Here is a 21,158-nt window from a genome sequence, read left to right as displayed (position 1 = left end):
ATAAGAGTGTCAAGACCACACAATGGGGAAAAGATATTCTCTTCAACAAATAGTGCTGAGAAAACTAGGCATCCAAATGCAAAAGAATGAAGTTGGGCCCCTAACGTATAACATATACAAAAATTAACTAAAAATGGATTGAAGTCTGATATAAGGCCTAAAACTATTAAACTCCTAGGAAAAAAACACAGCAGGAAAGCTTCATGATATTGGCTTTGGCAATGATTTCTCAGATATGACACCAAAAGTACAGGCAACCAAAGAAAACGTAGGTAAATTGAACTTTATCAAAATTAAAAACTTTGGGGCATCAAAGGACACTATCAATAGAATGAAAAGACAACCCATAGGATGGGAGAAAATATTCCCAAATCATCTATGTGATAAGTGTAATATTCAGAATACATAAAGAACTCCTACAACTCAGCAATGAAGAATCAACCAATTCAAAAGTGAACAAAAGACTTGAAGAGCCATTTCTGCAAAGAAGATATACCAATAAGCACATGAAAAGATGCTCAACTGCCACTAATATCTAGGAAAATGCAAATCAAAACCACAATGAGAATTCACTTCAGATTCATTAGGATGGCTATTATAAAACAAAAACAGAAAATAACAAGTGTTAGTGAGGATGTGAAGGAATTAGAACCCTCATGAATTGTTGGTGAAAATATCAAATGGCCTGGCCTCTGTGGAAAACAGTTGGGTAGTTCCTCAAAAAGTTAAACACAGAATGACTGTGTGATTCAACAATTCTACTCCTAGGTTATATACAAATAACTGAAATCAGGGACTCAACCAAATACTTGTACACCAATGTTCACAACAGCATTATTAACAATAACCAAAAGGTAGAAACAACTCTTTCAACAGATAAACAGATAAATGAAATGTGGTAAATACACACAATGGAATATTATTCATCAATTAAAAGAAATGAAGTTCTGATACATGCTAAAACATAGGTAAACCTTTAAAACATTATGCTAGGTGAAATAAGCCAAAAACAAAAGGACAAATAGTGTATCCACTTATATGAGGTACTCTGAAAAGACAAATTTATAGAGGCAGAAAGTAGAATAAAGGTTACCAGGGGTTAGGGGAATAGGGAGTTGTTTAATGGTTACAGAGTTTGGTTTGGGATGATGCAAAAGTTCTGGAAATGAATAGTGGTGATGGTTGCACAGTGATGTGAATGTACTTAATGCCACTTAATTGTACACTTTCAGATGGTAGAAAATGGTAAATTTTATGTTACGTATATTTTACCACAATAAAAAAGTAATACATCTCCTTTTTTTCCAACAAAATAAGCATTAAAACATCATAATTAGCCTAGTAGAATTTCAGCCACACTCTACATTAAAACATCTAATTTTCCAAACCAAAAATGAGCAGTTATAAAATCACCTGTCAATTAATTTCTAATTTAAAAAAAGAACTATTACAGGCCTGGAAGGGAAAATACAAGCTGCAGTATGTTCACTTTAAAAAATGACTATCACTATTTTTTCCAAACCACTAAGCTCAAACAAAACATGCTAAAATTTACTAAGAATAAATCAAGCAAAAGATTATTTTCAGAAGTGGAATAAGCTGCTGTTCCTTCCAGTGTACCTTCTTTTCATTCAAATTTTCACTTGAAAATAAATTGTACTAACACTTCATATTATTAAGCTGTAAGAAACTATGCTCCCTCTTCAGAATAGCTAATAGAAAAAGATGTGACTTGTCATAATATTTGGTAAAAAAAATAAAAATAGAAATAAGTTCCAAATATTTAATATTCAGAATCTTTAAAATACTGTTGTAAAAACTGCTGTTGCTTTAGAAGACCTTACTGGGTTTAAAATCACTCACAGTTTATTGACAAATTTAATCTTTAACCCAGGGAACAAAGGCAAATGTATATAGTTATTTCCCTAAATGTTTGTGCAGAGTAAAATTTAATTTACTCTTTGTGGCATTGTTATCACCAGCCTCACCCCAAAATTTAGCAGAATCTAGTGTTGTTTAAAATGATAAAATGTTAAACTAACCTTCGACCAATGATCGTTGGTACCTACCAACTGCAGAGTTGATATTTTAGGCATGAGCAAACCTCTTTAACTTAAAATACTCATAATTAGACTAAATTATCTGGTTCCAGAGTTTACACACTTGTCCGCAATGTTACTTCTATATTGCAACTAAGGTTTTTTTCTCTTTTGTCAGAATAGATGTACATTGACAGATTATGTGGGTTTTGTTCTTTTAATTATCAGTGGGTAAAGAATGTAATGGGAGGGCCTCCCTGGTGGCGCAAGTGGTTGAGAGTCCGCCTGCCGATGCAGGGGATACGGGTTCGTGCCCCGGTCTGGGAGGATCCCATATGCCGCGGAGCGGCTGGGCCCGTGAGCCATGGCCGCTGAGCCTGCGCGTCCGGAGCCTGCGCGTCCGGAGCCTGTGCTCCGCAACGGGGGAGGCCACAACAGTGAGAGGCCCGCATACCGCAAAAAAAAAAAAAAACAAAAAAAAACAAAAAAAAAGAATGTAATGGGAAACTCATAAGGAAAACATCAACTTTGCTCCAAGAGGGGTCATCAGTTTTTTGCTTAATCCAAAGAAATGTTGCAAAGACATGTGAAAAAGCAAAGCCAAAGTCTACATGCCCTAAATATGCAATCTCTATCCTGGAAATGGTTTATCGCTTTTACAATTAATCCATTACTTTTGGTAATTGAAATAGGAAGAGAAAATTTCACCAAATGTTTCCTTTCCTCACTATATGAGACTTATGTTCACTGACTTTTTAAACTTCTTTCCTAAAAATATCTCTCCCTTATGTCACATTCTGTGAAAACCAACTGATTCTTCAAAAGGTGACCATCTTAAAACTAGATAATGTCTAATTTATGTATTCCAACTAGTTTGTATCTATAGAAATTTCACCAAATGACATGTAAAGATATCTATTCTCACGATAGCCCTGTAAAGCAGCATTTCATATGAAGGTGCAGAGCAATTCAAAAGGTTAATAACTTTGGAAATGTTAAGTAACATTACCATAGATTAAGACATTGGTCTAGCAAGCACTATCTTAGTTTTTTAATATCCTGTGTAATATTCTACCGTCATATATCACTAACTCAATTTAGCACAATCATTAATGATTAAAATCAATTAAAATTCATAAAGAATTTTGTGGTATCCACTGTGTAAATGAATTACATTATATAGAGATACTTCAGAGCAGTTTATTAAATAGACCTTTCAATTCTACCTGCTCTGCCAATGATAGGCTTTTTAATAAGCAATTAATTTTATCTAGGTAACAGTGGTTATATATTTCTCAATTCCACTTGCCAGCTACTTTATTATATATACAATCTAACATATAATACATATTTTGTTGCAAAAGAATGACAAGTATTGGTTAAATGAAGAGCAATTTGCCAGTTTGCACTTTCTTGCTGATATAAAGTTTGATTCTAATTTGTTGTATACTTCTGTTAATGAAACTACTTAAAATAACTATTAAAGTCTATAACATTAACATAATGAATACATTCTCCTAGAATCTCAAAAGAGGTGGTTTTTTTTAATGTTAATTTGAGGCTTTGTAACACATGCCATTCACCGAGAGTTGTTTTATTTTTTTAATTTCTAATGGGAACACTTTATACTTTCAATGAGTTCTGTAATCTAAACCGATCTCTACAACTTTGCTAACATGAAGGGGTCATATAAATTCAGAAAAGGTGGGAACTTTAAGTTTTGTTTTTCTTTTCAATGGCACAAATACGTTTCTGAAAGCAACAGAACCACAAATTCTGACACAACACTGGTTGCATACAGTTAATTGGGTGACCAACTGAAGACAGCTCCCCAGAAAGCTTTGCCCTGAACATTTTGGCATTTCGTCCACCCCCAACTCAGAAGCATACAAATGCTTATACTACTCTCTGATTCCTCAGAACAGAACCAAAGGACAGCCTCTCTCAAAAGCCATATAAGCTCTGTGCAGGATCACCATCATTCTGGGATACTAATGCAAGACCATATGTATGGTCATGAATAAATTCATTCTTCAAAGTATAATGTGCTCAGAAATAGTTGAGTCCATTTACCCTTTTCAAATATGGCTAAGAGAAGTAAAAATGAAATACAATAAGTATCACAAAGCTTTCTACATAGGAAAAACTTAACAATATATTGGGAACTGGCAAAATAAGTTCTTCTAGAGTCTGAAGAGATGATGTAAAAGAGTCCTTTAAGGCAATGAGGTACTTGAGCTTCAGGGTAAACAGGGAGAAACATTCTGTAGAAGAAAACGTTATAATAAAGTTTCACATTTTCAATTCCTATTTCTCCTGGGAAGCTGAAGAATATAGCTTTCACACTCTAGTCCAATCATATTATAGAAAGACGTCTGCTTAAGAGAGAAGCAACTGGGATTTGGAACAATTCTACTTGCTTAAGAAAAGAAGAAGTCAGTTCAGAATAAAAAGAAAGGTACCTTTCATAATAAAAAGAAAGGTAACCAGGGTACCTGGGTTTACCTTTGCTTTGCGAAAGCGGTAGACCACCAGCATGCTCACGAAGTCGAGCAGCATACACAGGGCTTGGAAGGAGATGATAGCAAGTCGCAAATACTTATCCTCCTGGACAAAGCAGGGGCTGTCATCAGCACAGTAGGGGCAGCCCTCCCTGCAGGGTAGGCAGACATGGGCTTCTTCTGACACATCCTTTGCATTTCCTGCAAAATGGTGATCCGGACCCCTTCCTGAAAGTTCCAAATAAAACCAGTGTCATTGCACCTCTGAGGCAGGTGAGACTGAGTACAGAGTCAAAACACATCCTCATGTCTTCATTCCTTTTCCCTCTTATTAAAGACCTCTCACCAATCTTCTTGCTAGAGGAAAGAGTTACTTTGTCTTTAGACTCAAACAAAATTCTTTTTATCCTTTTGATTAGGAAAAAAACTGTCATTCAGCTAATTCAGGACAATTAGCAAAAATGGAACTAAAACTCCTCAGAGGCAAGGAAGAGTTTTCTAAGTCTTTTATTTCACTATCTACCACTCACCAATGGAAACTCCCTATAGCACAAATAATATTCCATAAATATTTGTTAAGGAATTAACAGAAGGAAGGATAAGAAAGTTGTGTCATTCTTGTATCAAGTAAATATACACAACACTTTGGAAACTTCTTGACCTAGATGGCACAGAACCCAAAATAAGACTCTGATTGCTCCTTAATCCAGCAGGGATCTTGTCTACCAAGTTCATTAGGTCTAAATTGGACAAAATGGTACTTAATCGACAGTTGTTCAGTGTGCAGTTGCCTGATGAGGATGCATCATTTGCCCAGAGTACAATCCATACTTACAGGCTCTCACGTAATTTCCCACTCTGCACACCTACAGGACGTTTCCACACTATTAACTAACTCCTGCTACTGATCTCCCTTTAACTTCAGATTCTTCTGTCTCAGTTATCAAACTTAACTTAGCTCTGAAGCCCAAGAGGTAAGAATTCTCTTTAAATGTTGAGTTGAGTTTAGCATTGATAAATATCTAATTAATAATACATACTTAAAAAGAAAAACCCAAACCTATTTCTAACCCTGACCTCAACATGAAAGACATTAGTAAATATATACCCAGTTTAGTATATAACACAACCATACAGCTCAGTATATAACACAACTTTGATTGAGGAATTTGGGAAAGGAGTTATTCTGGTTAACACCATTTTAATAACACAAAGTTTAACAGAAAATCTTTATTATTTTCATCTCCTGTTGAAGGTTCACAGTCTTTCTAAGATGTATTTTTGTCTTCATTCCTTCCTTAATAAATACAGTAGCAAACATAATTGAATATTTCTTTGTTGATTCAGGATACACTGCTGTTTAAGAGTCTTCATTCTGTTACACACTGAAAAGCATATGAATTTCAGTGTCCAGCAGACATGGTTCCCATCCCTAGACAGCTCTGAGACATTAGGCAACTCACCCTACCACTTCAGGTCTTAGTTTATTTATATGTGAAATATGAATTGCTGTGGGGATTAAATGAGATAGTGTATGTAAATCACAGTGCCTTGCTTTCTCTTCTCCAAATATGGGAGATGCAAAGAGGAATTAGGAATCCACTGGTGTCTTAAAGAAAGGCACTACTGTTCAAAAACAAGGAAGTTACAAGAAACAGCTGACATAGGAAGGGAGTCAGTGGGAGTGACAAGCTCCATTGCAGACAAGTTAAATTTGACATCCAACTCATTGTCCAGGAGAAATATACAATAAGAAATGAGAAATAATACAAAAATGGAGTGTGGGAGAAGAATCAGTGTCAGTGAAAGAACTTACAGAGAACTCAGGGAGTAGATAAGGTATTGATCAGGAACTGCAAAGAGGAAGAAGTTAAATAGGTAGACGTTTTCACAGTGTCATAGAAGAAAACTGGAATTTACTGGAACATGCTGGAATGTGATCAGAGAGGATGCCTGAGGAAAGACTATGAGGTTTAATGATTATTTAATCCTTCACTGACCTTTAAGACAGTAGTTTCTGGAGAGTGGTAGAGATTGAAATTAGGTTGTCAGGGCTTAAGGAATAAATATGTAATAAAATAGAATACTGTTTCAGTAAATGTTCCATTGAATACAAAAGGCAAGAAAAGCTCATGGTTAATAGGTATAATAATAATGGGGTCAAAAAAAAGGATTTTGGTTTTGTGTTTTGTTTTCTTCCATTACAGGTGATATCTGAACATAGTCAGCAAAAGGAGGCACTGGAAATTAAAAAAAGATTGAGAAGACTGATAAAGACTTGAGAAGTTAGGATTGGAGGTAATCAAGAGCATAGTTGGGGAAATTAACTCTAATAATTGATGTCACTTCTTTTAACACTAGAAAGTAGAGGTATACTAAAGATACTTTAAGTATTTTTTATAGAGAGGAGGAATCAGTTCAAAATCATTCTGATGTATTGAAGAAAGAAAATGTGGAAGCTAATCTTGTAAAGTCTTATACTTCTTAACAGCTCAGGTAAGAATACGTGTGGAGGTGGCCAGTTTTGAGTATGAAGACATGAAAGATTAAGGCAGCAGTTAAACACAAGATGACCAGTTGGATCACTTGGCAGAAAATGAACCCAGTCTGGATAAGATGGTATGATTCACTGGGAGATCTAGTCAAGAGAGCTTTTTTATTTTCTACAATTTTCAGTAGCATAGAAACAAATGGGGGAGGATAAAGCAGTCCATGGGAGAAAATAAAGAGGATTGTGACAATGGCATTGCTGGGGAGGAGGAAACCCAATACAAGGCTGTGAAACGGAGCTGCTGCCTTTACTCCCTCGGGGTAGCCGGTGCTCAGTCTTCCAGGGGCCTCCTGCGTATGAGTCAATCTAAGGGATTAAACAGGACAACATTTCCCCATTATCAACCTTACTCACTGGTCAAGGGTGGCCACCAGAGCCATTAATTCCCACACATTTCTGGGTTATGCACTCATGAGTCCAGAGCAGGTTCCTGCACCCTGAAAAATTACTTCAGTGGTGCCCACAGCAGAACAGAAAGTCAGAAGTATGGTCTGAGGTGCCAGTCTGAGGCAAAGAGTAGTACAAATGTACTTATGCAAAGCTGTTCAAAGCTTTCAGAAAATAGTCATGGCAATGGCTAGAGTAAGAGGTAGGGCCAAGTGGCATGTGAAAGGATGAAGAACAGGTATGTAATACAGATACAAACTTGAGGAATAACAGGCACACAAATCAAAATCTATGAAGTATGAAAACCTAGGTTACAAAGAAAACAATGAATTAATAAACTCTTGAGTAAAAAGTGGAGAGTCGTATAGGTGAAGCCAGAAAGAGTCACTGTACTGAGAAAGATTAAGAAAATTGTCAAGGATTCAGATGGTCTGATGAGGCTGACAAAACTGTCAAGGGCTCTAAGAACAGATGTGGGAGACAGAGGTCAGGATTTCCTCTTCGGGCCAAGATGGAAAAATGGGGATTGAATTTACTTTTTCATCAGAACTGATGAAAAAATGGGCAAAATATTTAAAAAGTAATGGTTTTACAGACACTGGACATTTGTAACAAAGGACGGTGATTCCTAACAAGTGTAAACACTCTTCAAATAAACCAACTACCATAAACAGAACCACAACAAAAGTTTAAGCAGTAAAGAAAAAGTACGTATAGAAAATCTTTGTTTTATGAAATAGTCCTTCTGAACCCAACAGGTAGCTAAAATCTGAGGTACATCAAGAGTTTGTGATGCAGGGCACACACACACACACACACACACACACACACACAAAAGATGGCTTCTAAGTGCCAAAGTCATATAGAGTACAATTTGAATAGTGTTCCCTCGATTTGAAGAACATGCTGACCATAAGCTGGACTTAGAGAGGTCAGCAAGCCTAGGACTAGTAGATCTCACAGACAACCCTAATTGCGTTGTTAAACACTTTCCTACATGTTTACAAAGCAAATTACTCTGCAGAAGTAGTTTATCCTTGCCTGTGGTCCTTTTCTTTCCTTTACAATACATGTCTCAATCCATTTCCTAAAGATAGTAGAGAATGCAATGAATTACTCCCAGTTTAAACTATCACACTTAAAGAGTAGAACCCGGGGATGCCATATGGTGCAGCCAAAATAAAAAATAAAAAATAAATTAAATTATATAAAAAAAAATAATGAGTAGAACTCTCTCCAGTTCCCTATTATACAGATTGTAACCAAATCACAGTATGGCGAGATGCTCTAATAAACTAGGTTGATCAAACTATCCAAAGCTCAATGAGCTTTAAATCATCACCAAAGGAAAAACCTTAATTTCATGTTAGGAAAAAACAAAAGGCAAAACAGTTTCACTTCTCAGACTTTGCCAAATTCAACAACTGATATTTTTAGAGTATTGTCAAAGACCTATAAGGCATTCTGCAACACTCTAAACATTTGGGTTTAGTTATTTGTTTCCTTTTCATAAGACATATCCAAGGATTAAAAAAGAAAAAGAAAAAAATTTCTCCTGCAATTAAAAATGGAGTACATGCTCTGTGAAATTTATTTTGTGTATATTAAATGTATATAACTAAATTCAATATATATATATTTTTAGATTAGGCTTTCCTTCTTTTACTAGAAAATCTTATTCCTAAATCAGACTTATATACCATTTCTGCATATGAGAGGAAGATATACATTTCTTTCACTAATCCAATTTTGTTGCACATCAATCTTTTTCCTAATTATGGCCCCCTCTACATTGGCATATTTTCTTGCGCATAAACCAAGGTTCTTTCATAGTGATCACAGTATCCCCCAATTCTGATTTACTGGAGAGACTGTTACTTGTTTAGATTCAACCTGTTGAAGCAGAGAATGGGAGGTGGAATTCAGGAACACAAGAATCTCAGACAGTCTGCTGAAGAGCTCATCCCTGTTGTCCAAATGCAACTACCCTGCCCCATTATTCTCTTCACCATTACTCTCTATCATCTCGAGCTCCACACCAACACAGAGAACTGTTCATGCCTGATCCACTCTGACCCTGTTCACTTCCCCTCCTGCTGCTCCAAGCCGTTAGGACTATCTTTAACTGCCTGTGTCCCTCTGCTGTGCGTACTGCTAGAGTTCCACACATCCACATGCTGAACCCAAATAAACTGTGAACTCTCTAAAATAAGACTATGGTTTTATATTTTTATTTCCCAACCTAGATTAAAATTGCAAAAGACCCAGCATACACTGGGCTATAAAATATGATCATGAGTACAGGACATACCACAGAGAAGCCCATTATCTTCCTCAGGTAGGACTGAAATAATAGCTAACGGGTATTATGTCTACTGAAATAGTAATAGCTAGATTCAGGGTTGTAAACTGACATAATTCCAAACAATTCTGTATTTCCTGATACAGGTAATACTAAGTTATGTTGGTTAAATGAGTGTTTCAATATTCACTGATAAAAAGCAATGTTAGAAGATAAATTATGATAACATCTTATACTTTGTGCTCAAAATAATCACAAGATCAACTCACAAATGTCAAACAGTGAAGTGCTGCCGTGAGAAACTTCCTCTCTAATAATTGCCTTCACTTTATTTGATTATGAAAAATCATGAGATTCTATAAGGGACACAGTGTTAAAATGGAGAGAAAGCAAAACTGAAAGTCAGAGATTTGATTTCTAAAGCTCAAAAAAGCTAAAATTAAGGATAGAGCTTTTTACATTTAACTGTTTCCTGTAGGACGCAACGCATGATTAAATAATCTGGTTCCAAAAATATTTTATTAATTTATGCTGAAGTTCTCTACCTAGAACAAGAGAATACATGCAGTTAGTAGAAATCACACTACTACTAGATAATAATAATGGGCTTTTTGTTAATCTACTGAATGGCACTTTAAGTTTATGATGGTTTAAAATTTTAAGTTCCTAGAGAACAGGACTGTGATTTATATACCTCTTTATATACTCAGCACCGAACACAGTAATTTATACATACTGGATAGTCAGGAAATAATTGATAATGATAAAAGTGATCTCTCAAAAGAATAAATTAATTGACCTGTAATACGAATGTATAGTTGAAAATAACATTCAACTCAAATCTTTTTGTATTCTCAAACCAGTTATGCATAAAAATTATATTTTTCAAGATGCTAGACATAAACTAGAAAGATACATTAAGAATATAAGCTATTACTTAGGCTTCCCTGGTGGCGCAATGGTTGAGAGTCTGCCTGCTGATGCAGGGGACACGGGTTCGTGCCCCGGTCTGGGAAGATCCCACATGCCGCGGAGCGGCTGGGCCCGTGAGCCATGGCCGCTGAGCCTGCGCGTCCGGAGCCTGTGCTCCGCAACGGGAGAGGCCACAACAGTGAGAGGCCCACATACCGCAAAAAAAAAAAAAAAAAAAAAAAAAAAAAGTATATTAAATGCATATAACAAATACTAAATTATATATCTGTATGTTACTGTTGGCTACATTTTTTACATGAAAATAATAAAGTGCAATACTTTATATCATTAAATCAGGAAATAAAGATTATTTCTTAAAGAGTCCTTCATTTTTATGCTGTTGTTTAAATTTTGTACTGCTTATGACATTCTAATAAATTAGGGTAGTTAACACTATTAATAATGCCTTTCTAAATATTTCACCCCATTTGGGGATTTTAAAAAATCTTCTATTGAAATACATTAGACAATTCAAAATAACCAAAAAAAAATGAGGAGATACAGTTTTAAATAATGTGCTTAGACATCCTATCTTATGAAATCTGAATTTCAGTTAACAGTGCTATCATTCCCATAGACAATGGACTTGAGGACATGGGGAGGGGGAAGGGTAAGCTGGGACGAAGTGAGAGAGTAGCATTGACATATACACACGACCAAGTGTAAAATAGATAGCTAGTGGGAAGCAGCTGCATCGCAAGGGGAGATCAGGTCAGTGCTCTGTGACCACCTAGAGGGGTGGGATAGGGAGGGTGGGAGGGAGACGCAAGAGGGAGGGGATATGGGGATATATGTATACATATAGCTGATTCACTTTGCTATACAGCAGAAACTAACACAACATTGTAGAGCAATTATACTCCAATAAAGATTAAAAAAAAAAATAGTGCTGTCATTCCTACCTAGCCATACCTGTTTCCACAAAAATGTTCAGCAAAAAATAAACTGCATTACTCATTAATTAAAAGTTGTCCTTATACATAATATTAAGTAGAAATATCTTAAACATTTTCCTTTAACAAGGTTATACCATCCTTTTCCTTTGAAGGGAATTGCAAATGGAATTAGAAGGTAACATTAGAAAACTCATGTGGCAAAATTCTATTTGAATGCCGGCTGCCAAAAAAAAAAAAAAATTACATTGTGTATACATTGAGAAATTTCATTTGTCATAAAAATCCAAGTGGTAATTTCAGTCACTGCTGATGAAACACTAAAACTTTTCAGAAGTTTTCTTAAAATACTAGTTTTTAAAAATTTTTCTGAAGATTTAACAAATGAACAAACTAAAGGGGAACTTCTGCTCCTCCTCCTCTATTTTTTTTTTATAGAAAAAGCATACATCTTTCTTAATCTCTTAGATTGATACCCCCTGGGAATAAATTATAGAAGTGTCAAACTGGTACATCAAAATGTATTTACCTTTTTTACAACTTGTGCACATATTTCAAAATGTACCCCAGAAAGTTTTCTTCCTATATTTTATGGAAGAAAAACACTGCATTTCTGATTTAGAAAAGAATGAGGAATGAGTTTGAGGGGGGGAAGGTGGATTGAAGCAGAAGTCATATATTTCAGGTCTTCATAGTATAAATATTATGTAGAAATATCACTATTGTGATTGAGGGTTTTGCTGATTAAGACACTTAAGTGCCAGAAGTATAAACTTGTGTTTTTCACAATAGCAAAAACACAAAATTTGGACATTTGAGTGTCTGGATAGAAACCATACCTACCCTTGAAAGCCTGTTAAACCTTAAAGCTCTTACATTTGACCTAATTTACTAATATTGGACAGTGAGTTGTATTTTACTCAAGATTGCCCTCATTTGTTGTTTGCGGGTATTGCAGTATGTTCTGGGAAGATAACGGGTCTGTCCTAGAAGCTTAGAAACCTCGCTTTTTTACTCACTTCTTTTTCTCCATTTCTAAACAATGTCTGGCACAGAGGCAGTGCCCAGTAATAGTTTTGACAGATGGATTTTCAGACACATAAACCAATCAACAAACCAGTTGATCAGAGGTCCCTTCTTGGAGGTGTTGTGGCCCTCAGTGCTAGGAACTGGTTCAGGCAGAAGAAGCTTAGAGCTTGGACCTTTGCAAGACCAACCCCATGTGTTTATATGTCACAGACCCCTCTTCTTTCCATTCAACAGGCATGAGAGGAAAAGATGAGTCACAGACAATGAACATAACTCAGCTGGAAGTAACAAAGAATCAAGTCAGACATTGAGGGTTCAGCATTAGCTCTCCATACAAATAATGCTCATCTGACATCATTATTAGGGTAAACATCTTCTTTTCCATACACATATCTGATTTTTCATTAGAACTGGAGGGAACGTATTCATCAATCAATGTTTGGAGTTAAAATGCTGCAATGAGCTAACCATGGGAAGATATATTTGTTCATTATTTCATCTGTTTAAGATGATGAAGTAATCTGCCTCCAGTCTCCAGCTTGATAAAATCACATCCAAAAATTAAGTGGAAATAGGTACATGCACATGAGTAGCTCCAATACACTCAGGAGATTTCTGAGCATATTTGGTTCAATATGTATAATATTCATGAGGAGAGAACAGTTAGCAAACTGTGGTTATGTTCACACTGTTGTCCAAAATGACTGCTACTGTTAGGACATGAATACATATTTGTATATCCTAAAATCAGGATTAGCTAATATGCTTTCATGCACTTATATCATGAATGGCTAGCTGTAACAATAAGCTCAAAATGAAGCCCAGTGAAAAAAATTTTTAATTTATATTTCCTCACTATGAATATAGTCAATCTTTCCCTGTATTTCTATATGCTTACATATACATCTTATATTCACTTTTCTATTGTCTTCTAGATTTTTATTTCTTGTAAGTGACTGTAGTAGTATTTTTCTTTGGACAAAAATACCACCTTAGATAGATCTTGGAACAATTCTGATCTGAATTATAAAATTATTAAACACGAATGGATTTTTTTTTTTGCCTATGGACTATTTATTCAATCCCCACAACACCCAATACATAAGTACCATAAATAAAAAGACTAAATTCTCCATGTTCGCTTTAATATAATAATCACTATAATTTGGGGGATATCATGTTATTTCAATTACTCCTCATAACTACCAAGGGCATAGATTTCACTCTTCCTGATGTATGAATAAGGGGAGAGTCTCAGAATATATGAGAAACCTCCCAAGTCTCCTGTGAGTAAGTGGAGATAAGACTCAAATCTGTCTGTCTGACTCAAAGGCCATCCTCATACAAAGGGCCTGCTAGATTATAAATTGTCTAAGTCAGCAATCATTTGCAATTATGAACAGTTTCCTCTAGAAAAAACATATGGCCTACTGTGAACACTGGAATGAATGCTGAGTGGGAACCAAACATACTGAGTGTACTGGTTTTCTATTACAAATTTGGTATCTTAAAACAACACAAATCTATACTGCTTCTTACATGAAATATAATACACAGTTGACCCTTGAACAACATAGGTTTGAACTGTGCAGGTTCACTTATACGTGGATTTTTCTCACTGCATATGTACTACAGTACTACATGATCCGTGGTTGGCTGAATCCATGTATGTGGAACCACAGATAAGGAAGGCCGACTATAAAGTTATACACAGATTTTCAACTTCACAGGGGCCAGTGCCCCTAACCCTGTGTGGTTCAAGAGTCAACTACAGTTATATTCATTCTGATATTTCTATAGCTTAGAAGTCTGATATGGGTCTCACTGGGCTATCACCAAAGTGTGAGCAGGGCTGCATTTTCTTCTGGAGAGTCCAGAAGAGATGTTATTTCCTCGCCTTTTCCAGATTCTTGAGGCCACCTCCATTCCTTGGCTTGTGGACCCTCTCCTCCATCTTCAAAGACAGTGATGTAGCATTTCTCCAGCGTCCCTCCTTGTGTCCTTACATCTGTCTCTAACTACCACCGGGAATGGTTCTCTACTTTTCAGGACTCACGTGATTAGGCTGGACCCACCTGGAGAATCCAGGATAATCTCCCCATCTCAATGTTTGTAATTTAATCACATCTGAGAAGTCCCTTTTTGCCATGTGAAGTACCATTTTCACAGGTTGTGAAAACTGGAACATGCACATCTTTTGGGGCTTAGGGGGCACTATTCCGCTTACTACAATGAGCTAATGTATGAATAATTGACAGTCCAATTCCCCTGCCAGAGGTTTTTTAATACTTGGGGGAAGCTGATTGTTAACACAAGTGAATCTCTAATTAGCAGTCTAATAATGTAAACAAATAAAAAGAATGAAATACCTAAGGGAAAATCTAACAGTAAAATTTCAGCTGGTAGAGGAGAAGGAAGACTTTGAGTGGACTGAGTATTATATCTCATAGCAGGGCCCATTTTAAGGATAAAGCTGAAAAACTCTGGGACTTGAAAATGTGTTCCTCAGCTGGGAATTGGAGCAAATACTAGACGGAAGGGATGAAAATGGGCAGAATATCTAAGGAAACGGGTAAGCAGAATAAACACAAGCTTTCCAATAGTTATCATAAAAGTAACAATATTTTTGAGCATTTAATACGTGCCAACTACTATGATTAGAACTTTATATTCATTACATCATTGAATCCTTATTTATTCTATAAAGCAGATGGTATTATCCCAATTTTATATATGGCATAAATGAAGTTTAGGTTAGTTAAATTATTTAGCACAGTATAAGTAAGTTATAGAGCCAGGATTCAAACCTAAATTAGACTTATTCCAAAGACTATACTCTTAATTATTATATTAAACTATGGTAGAAATACAGCTCTGAGATCGGCAACCAGGGAAATGCAACATGGTATGGAGTGTTCCAATAACTGAAAAGAACTAGTTAAAGACAAACAAGGTAAATGAGATAGTCAATAGTCCAAGAAGATTGGCCGCACTGGGAACTCTTCCACTGGCAAATAACCCTATCTGCCAGACATTTAGTGCCTGGACTCCAATCCCTATAAACAGGACTAATGAAAGAAGATGTTAAAACTGAAAATTAGGCAAATGACAGACAAAAGTATATGCCCAGGCAGTTAGATGGAGAATTTTGCTACTACAACTGAAGTGATTACAACCAGGTCACAAGGCTTAAGTAAGACCAAGAGCAAAAGTAATGATGTTGATTATGAGAATATGATGTTGAAGCTCTTTTAATCCATTCCAAGTTTGGGATTAGACTAGAGACTGGACTTAGTCTGCAAAAAGCCAAATAACTCCAGCTCTCCATGAAACAGAAAAAGGATGGGGAGTGTGAGACCCAAGTGCAAAACAAAGATGTGCATCCGAGACAGGTTAGCCTTGCTGAGCAGTGTGCTTGGAGCTCCGCATCCCTGTACTGTACCTGCTTTCAAAGAGCTTTCCATTTCTTTCTTCTGAGACTACACATTTTTTAAATCTCTGCTTTTGGGGGGCCATTTTTTCCCCACCATCAACAGAGCTGGCAAAGCAGGGATTGTCATTTTCAGATGTGGGTCACTTGTTAGATGGGTTTATCTGGAAATGCACGTGAGCTGAAGTCGATCCAAAAGGCAAGAGAGGTAAGACTGAGAGGCTGGTAATGTGTCCCATGAAAGAGAAAGGAGATTGTACTGAAGACAGAGTTCAAACTGTGACAGATGGATTTGAGGAAGATGAGCTTGTCATAAGCTTGTATTTCAACAACCTGGAAGTGAACAGCCTGGATTTGAAGAGACAGTTACACATCAGTACTTGGCGATTCTGAAATCCTGCTACTATCCAGATGTCAGATCCTATTAGCTCTTCTATGACCACCAATCTAAAGAGAGATGCCAAGAACACAGTCTCTCGGCTGTCAGCACAGTTTTAAATCAAGTCATCCGAATGTATCTTTGTTGTTCTTTACAAGCCCTTTGTTTACTGTGGGCCTAGTCTAAATAAAGATTTTTAAATCACTTCATATTTTAACAGGATTTTTAACAGTCACGCTGACATTTTCTCTAAGAGATCAACACCACATCTTAGCTCCTCTCTCCAAATGGGATACAAGACTATACGTGGGAATTTCAGGTCTTTTTCTAGATTCACAGCTATAAATAAGTAAATTTTACCTCTGAGAGGCATCCCTTTCTGTTTTCTATATCCCATTTTCCCTACCAAGCAACTGATTTCCTCCTGTTGCCTTTAACTCCCAAGTCTTCTTTGCATTGTCCTTCTCAATGCAGCACTGGTTGTTACAGACTTTTGCTATCCCATCTTCCTTCTGATCCATGTAGAATTCATCCTTGAAGAATTCCAGTTTAAAAAATTGGTTATCCTAATATAATAAAATATGTGAGACAAAGTGCTAAATACCAGTGGTACTTAAGGAGTCTTTCTTTACATGTATCACTGATGTGTGTTTATATATGTGTTTGCTTATTCACTTATTTAACTAAATCTATGAACACTTATTATGTGCCATGGACTATGCTAGCTGTTTTGCATACATTATCTCATTTATTGGGTCTTCGATGCTTTCTTTACCTTTGGCCCAAGGGATACATGTGGTCATTCCTTACTTCACAGAAACCACCTCAAGAATATATGAAAACGACTGCCCATATGAATTGCCTGGCCACTATGATTAAAAACTTAACATATTAAAACAGAGATATGTAGTATCATTCTAATAGTAAACGAAAACTTTTTTTAATGTTTGGCTAGCCCTTGGTAGAATACCCTACTGAGCTGTAACTCCTAGTCCTTAGGACAAGGAATGAATACTGTTAGATTTTCATGCAACCTGGCAAGGCCGTCAGGAAAGATATTTTTGGTCAAAGAGCACTTTACTGACTTCAAATCATAACATGTAGCCAGCTTTCTCTTCTGTCATTGAGGCAGGTCAGTCCTAGTTAAGTATGTGCTGAGGTCAAAGCTGAAGCACAGGTATTGCCCAAACATAGCTCATCTTCCTGAAAACTGTGGCCTCCTTTCCACAGCTGCTGTGTGTACAACATGCGAGTTATTAGCCTTATGCAGAGAAGCGGCCCCTTCTTAGAGAGAGTAGGTCCAGTGAAAAACGCTGGCTTTTAAAATAAGGAGGGAAGTAGGAGTATGCAAATTAAATAAAGATAAGTTGTTAAAGGTTAACTAGTTTCTCCTGGTGGTGTTATAAGCAAATGGCATAGTCATTCTCTAGTTCTACAATATTTAAATGTTTTATTTCAGTCACATAGTGGGAGCTGAGAACAAATGTGGGTAAACCAGATACAAAATACCTTCACAGAACATAAGCTAAAACCTATTCCCTTAATCCTTCAGTGTTGAATCATATGTTATGTCTGGACCATAAATGTGAAGAATGCCAAAGTAGCTGGGCTATTGCCATGATCTTGTACACACACACACACACAAACACACAATCATATCCATGCTGAAAATATGTTACCGTCATTGCTATTGTATTAGTTTTCTATTGCTGTGTAATAACTTATTGGAAACCTAGGGCTGAAAACACCTATCATTACGTCCCAGTTTCTGTTGATCAGAGGTCTGGCACAGTGAAGCTGGGCTCTCTGCTCAGGGTCTCACTAGACTAAAACCAAGGTTTGGGCCAGGCTATATTCTCATCTGGAGCTTCAGGTCCTATTCCAAATGTATTCATACTGTTGGAAGAACCTATAGATCTTTGCATTTATACAACTGAAGTTCCTGTTTTCTTGCTGGCTGCCTCAGCTCTTAGGGGCCACCCTCAGGTCCTAGCCACATGGCCCTCTCACAACAAGCTAATTTATGTCTTCAAAGCTGGCACTAGAATCTCTCTCCAGTCTGCTACTATGGGAAGGAGTCATTTAATGCAATATAATCACTTGAGCAACTATACCATCACCTTTGCTACATAACATAGCCTAGCAAGGGAGTGAGTACCTCGTTGTATTCACAGATGCCACCCACCCTTAAGGGGAGGAGACCTGTACAGCATGTGTGGGAGCAGAATCTTGGAGGCCACCTTAGAATTATGCCTACAACAACTATTATTCAGAACAAGGGCTGAACCCTGTGAATTAGATGACTGAGGAGAGGGCAAAATGTTACTCACTTCCAGAACCTAGAAGTCAAGTGTAAACTGTCTCAAGATGAAGAACAGTGCTTTCCAAGAAAAAAAGAAGAAAAAACTCCATAAATGTCTACCAAGTTTCCCAGAGGAAGACACTCAGGTCTAAATTTCACTGTATACTTTGAACTATGCCCAGTAGAGATGCAAATTCCTATACAGACCGATAATAAGGCTGACAAAGATTTATGGTTGACTACCTAAATGATACCTGTACCTCAGTTTTGGCAACCCCAAACCCTGTACCTCTTTTCTCCACTACATTCCTTCTTGTTATACCCAATAGCTGGCTACAAGCCAATGTGGCAACACTGCATTCTCTAGAGGTACAGTAAGAAAAATCAGTATTCAAATAGTAACTTTGACATCTTCTGGAGTAAGATTAAAACAACCAGGTGAGCAAGTTTTGATTCTGGAATACCTGCATACCTCAGAGATATTGTGGGTTTATTCCATACCACTGCAATAAAGTGAAATCGCAATAAAGCAAGTCACGTGAAATTTTTTGGTTTCCCAGTGCATATAAAAGTCATGCTTACAGCATTCTGCAGTCTATTAAGTGTACAATATCATTATGTCTAAAAAACCAATATACAGACCTTAATTAAAAAATGCTTTATTCATTTAAAAAAGTGCTAATCATCATCTGACAACACAGGGTTGCCACAAACCTTCAATTTGTAAAAAGCACAATATCTCTGATGCGTCATAAAGCAAAGCACAATAAAATGAGGTATGCCTGTATATCTCCTGTATAATCACCTCCCCTTGAATGATGGTGGATCTTTAAGTATGATGAGATAGGCTTTCCTTTGATTAAGTGACATTACATGGCAAAGTGATGGGATAGTCATTCCCATGACTTATATAATGATTATATTATATAAGACTCCATCTGAACAGACCAGGGAGATTTTCTTGGTAGCCTTGAAAAGTAAGGGTCACATGAGTAGGCCTTGAGGAGACTTCTGGGAGCTGAGAGTAAGCCCAGGTTGGCGGCTAGCAATAAAATGGGGACCTCACACATACAGTTGAAAGGAACCTAATTCTGTCAATGACCTGAATGAACTTGAAAGAAGTCCCTGAGCCTCAGATCAGATCACATTGCAGGTGACCCCTTGATTTTGGCTCTGTGAGACCCTGTGCAGAGGAACCAGCTAACCCCTGACTGAAAAGCTAATCAGTTGAAACTATGTGATAATATGATTGTGTTGCCTTAAGGTGTTAACTCTGTTGCACTTCTTCATGCAGCATAGAGACCTAACATATAAACAAATTGAAACATAAATAAAATAAGCAAACTAGCAAAATTAGCTTTAGGAATTTTCTGCAGCAACACCTCTCAATAACTGAATCCCAACTGGTCTCACTGAGTAGCTACAGTATTTCCAGGCATTTAAAATGTATTGAAAACAAAAATATACCTAAAAAACCCCCCACATTTTTTGGTGGTACTCCAGGGGATTGGAGATGACAAACTAAAGCAAAAACTCCTTAAGTGATGAAAGAATGCCAAACCAGTGGGAATTTAATCATCTAACTCCAACAAGGTTAAAAGAAAATCTAAATAATTATGATAGATATTATGTGTATTCACATACATGCACAGAAGCAAAGGGCACTTACTCTGAAAGTTGTTCACTGAGAAGACTTGAGGATGATAGAATCCTGCTTTGCAAATGCACTGATAGGCTCCAAGCACGAATCCTAGGCCCTTAATCGGCATACACTATGAGAAAGAAAAGACAGCAGTACCGTTGATCATAGTTTACTTCACAGTATAAAGACTCACAGATATCCATCATTGCAAATGGTAACAGAGATATCACATTTTCCAGAAATAAAATATCTCATTTTTGAACTTTATTTTAGGTTTGTTTGCTAACAGACATTTTTTTAAAGTAGTTTTCTTTCTAAATATATGCCATTACAGCTGCAGTTGTCATACATCTTTAACTCATTCAGTTGCCATAGGAAGTAATTATAGACAGTTTTTTTTTAATGCCTCACATATCATCTTATTGCCTTAAGAGATATTTCTTAAGCCTATAAGAATATTTTTAAAAGTGATTCCATGCTAAATATTTCCACCAAAGCAAAGGTAGGCAGACAGATGGACAGACAGATACATAGAATTTAAGATGTGGAAATTCCCTTTAAGAATTAAATATTCATCAAATTTCATCCTCGGATTAAAAAATACAAATTGATGGAATAACAAAACAAGTAAACCTTAAAGTTCAATTTAGAAGAGGAAAAAAAGATAAATTAATGATCCGAAGTGCTCTTTACCTAAAATCTGTTTCATAGATAAATGTTCTACATGTACA

The 21,158-nt window shown here is 36.5% G+C and overlaps 1 protein-coding gene across 1 annotated transcript in view; it reads right to left on the bottom strand.

The window, feature by feature from the left end:
* The window catches only part of GPR158 (G protein-coupled receptor 158), a 308,287-nt gene that overhangs the window by 140,782 nt on the left and 146,347 nt on the right, over positions 1 to 21,158 (bottom strand). Inside the window, exons 3-4 of the mRNA XM_060095467.1 lie at positions 20,455 to 20,557; positions 4,545 to 4,768 (exon numbers count right to left, since the gene is read on the bottom strand). Coding sequence (XP_059951450.1) covers positions 4,545 to 4,768; positions 20,455 to 20,557 — 327 coding nt within the window. The remainder of the gene's footprint in view (positions 1 to 4,544; positions 4,769 to 20,454; positions 20,558 to 21,158) is intronic.

This window comes from Mesoplodon densirostris, chromosome 4 (genome assembly GCF_025265405.1).
Source record: "Mesoplodon densirostris isolate mMesDen1 chromosome 4, mMesDen1 primary haplotype, whole genome shotgun sequence".
NCBI lineage: Eukaryota > Metazoa > Chordata > Mammalia > Artiodactyla > Ziphiidae > Mesoplodon > Mesoplodon densirostris.
This window is presented reverse-complemented; position numbering and strand designations above follow the sequence as displayed.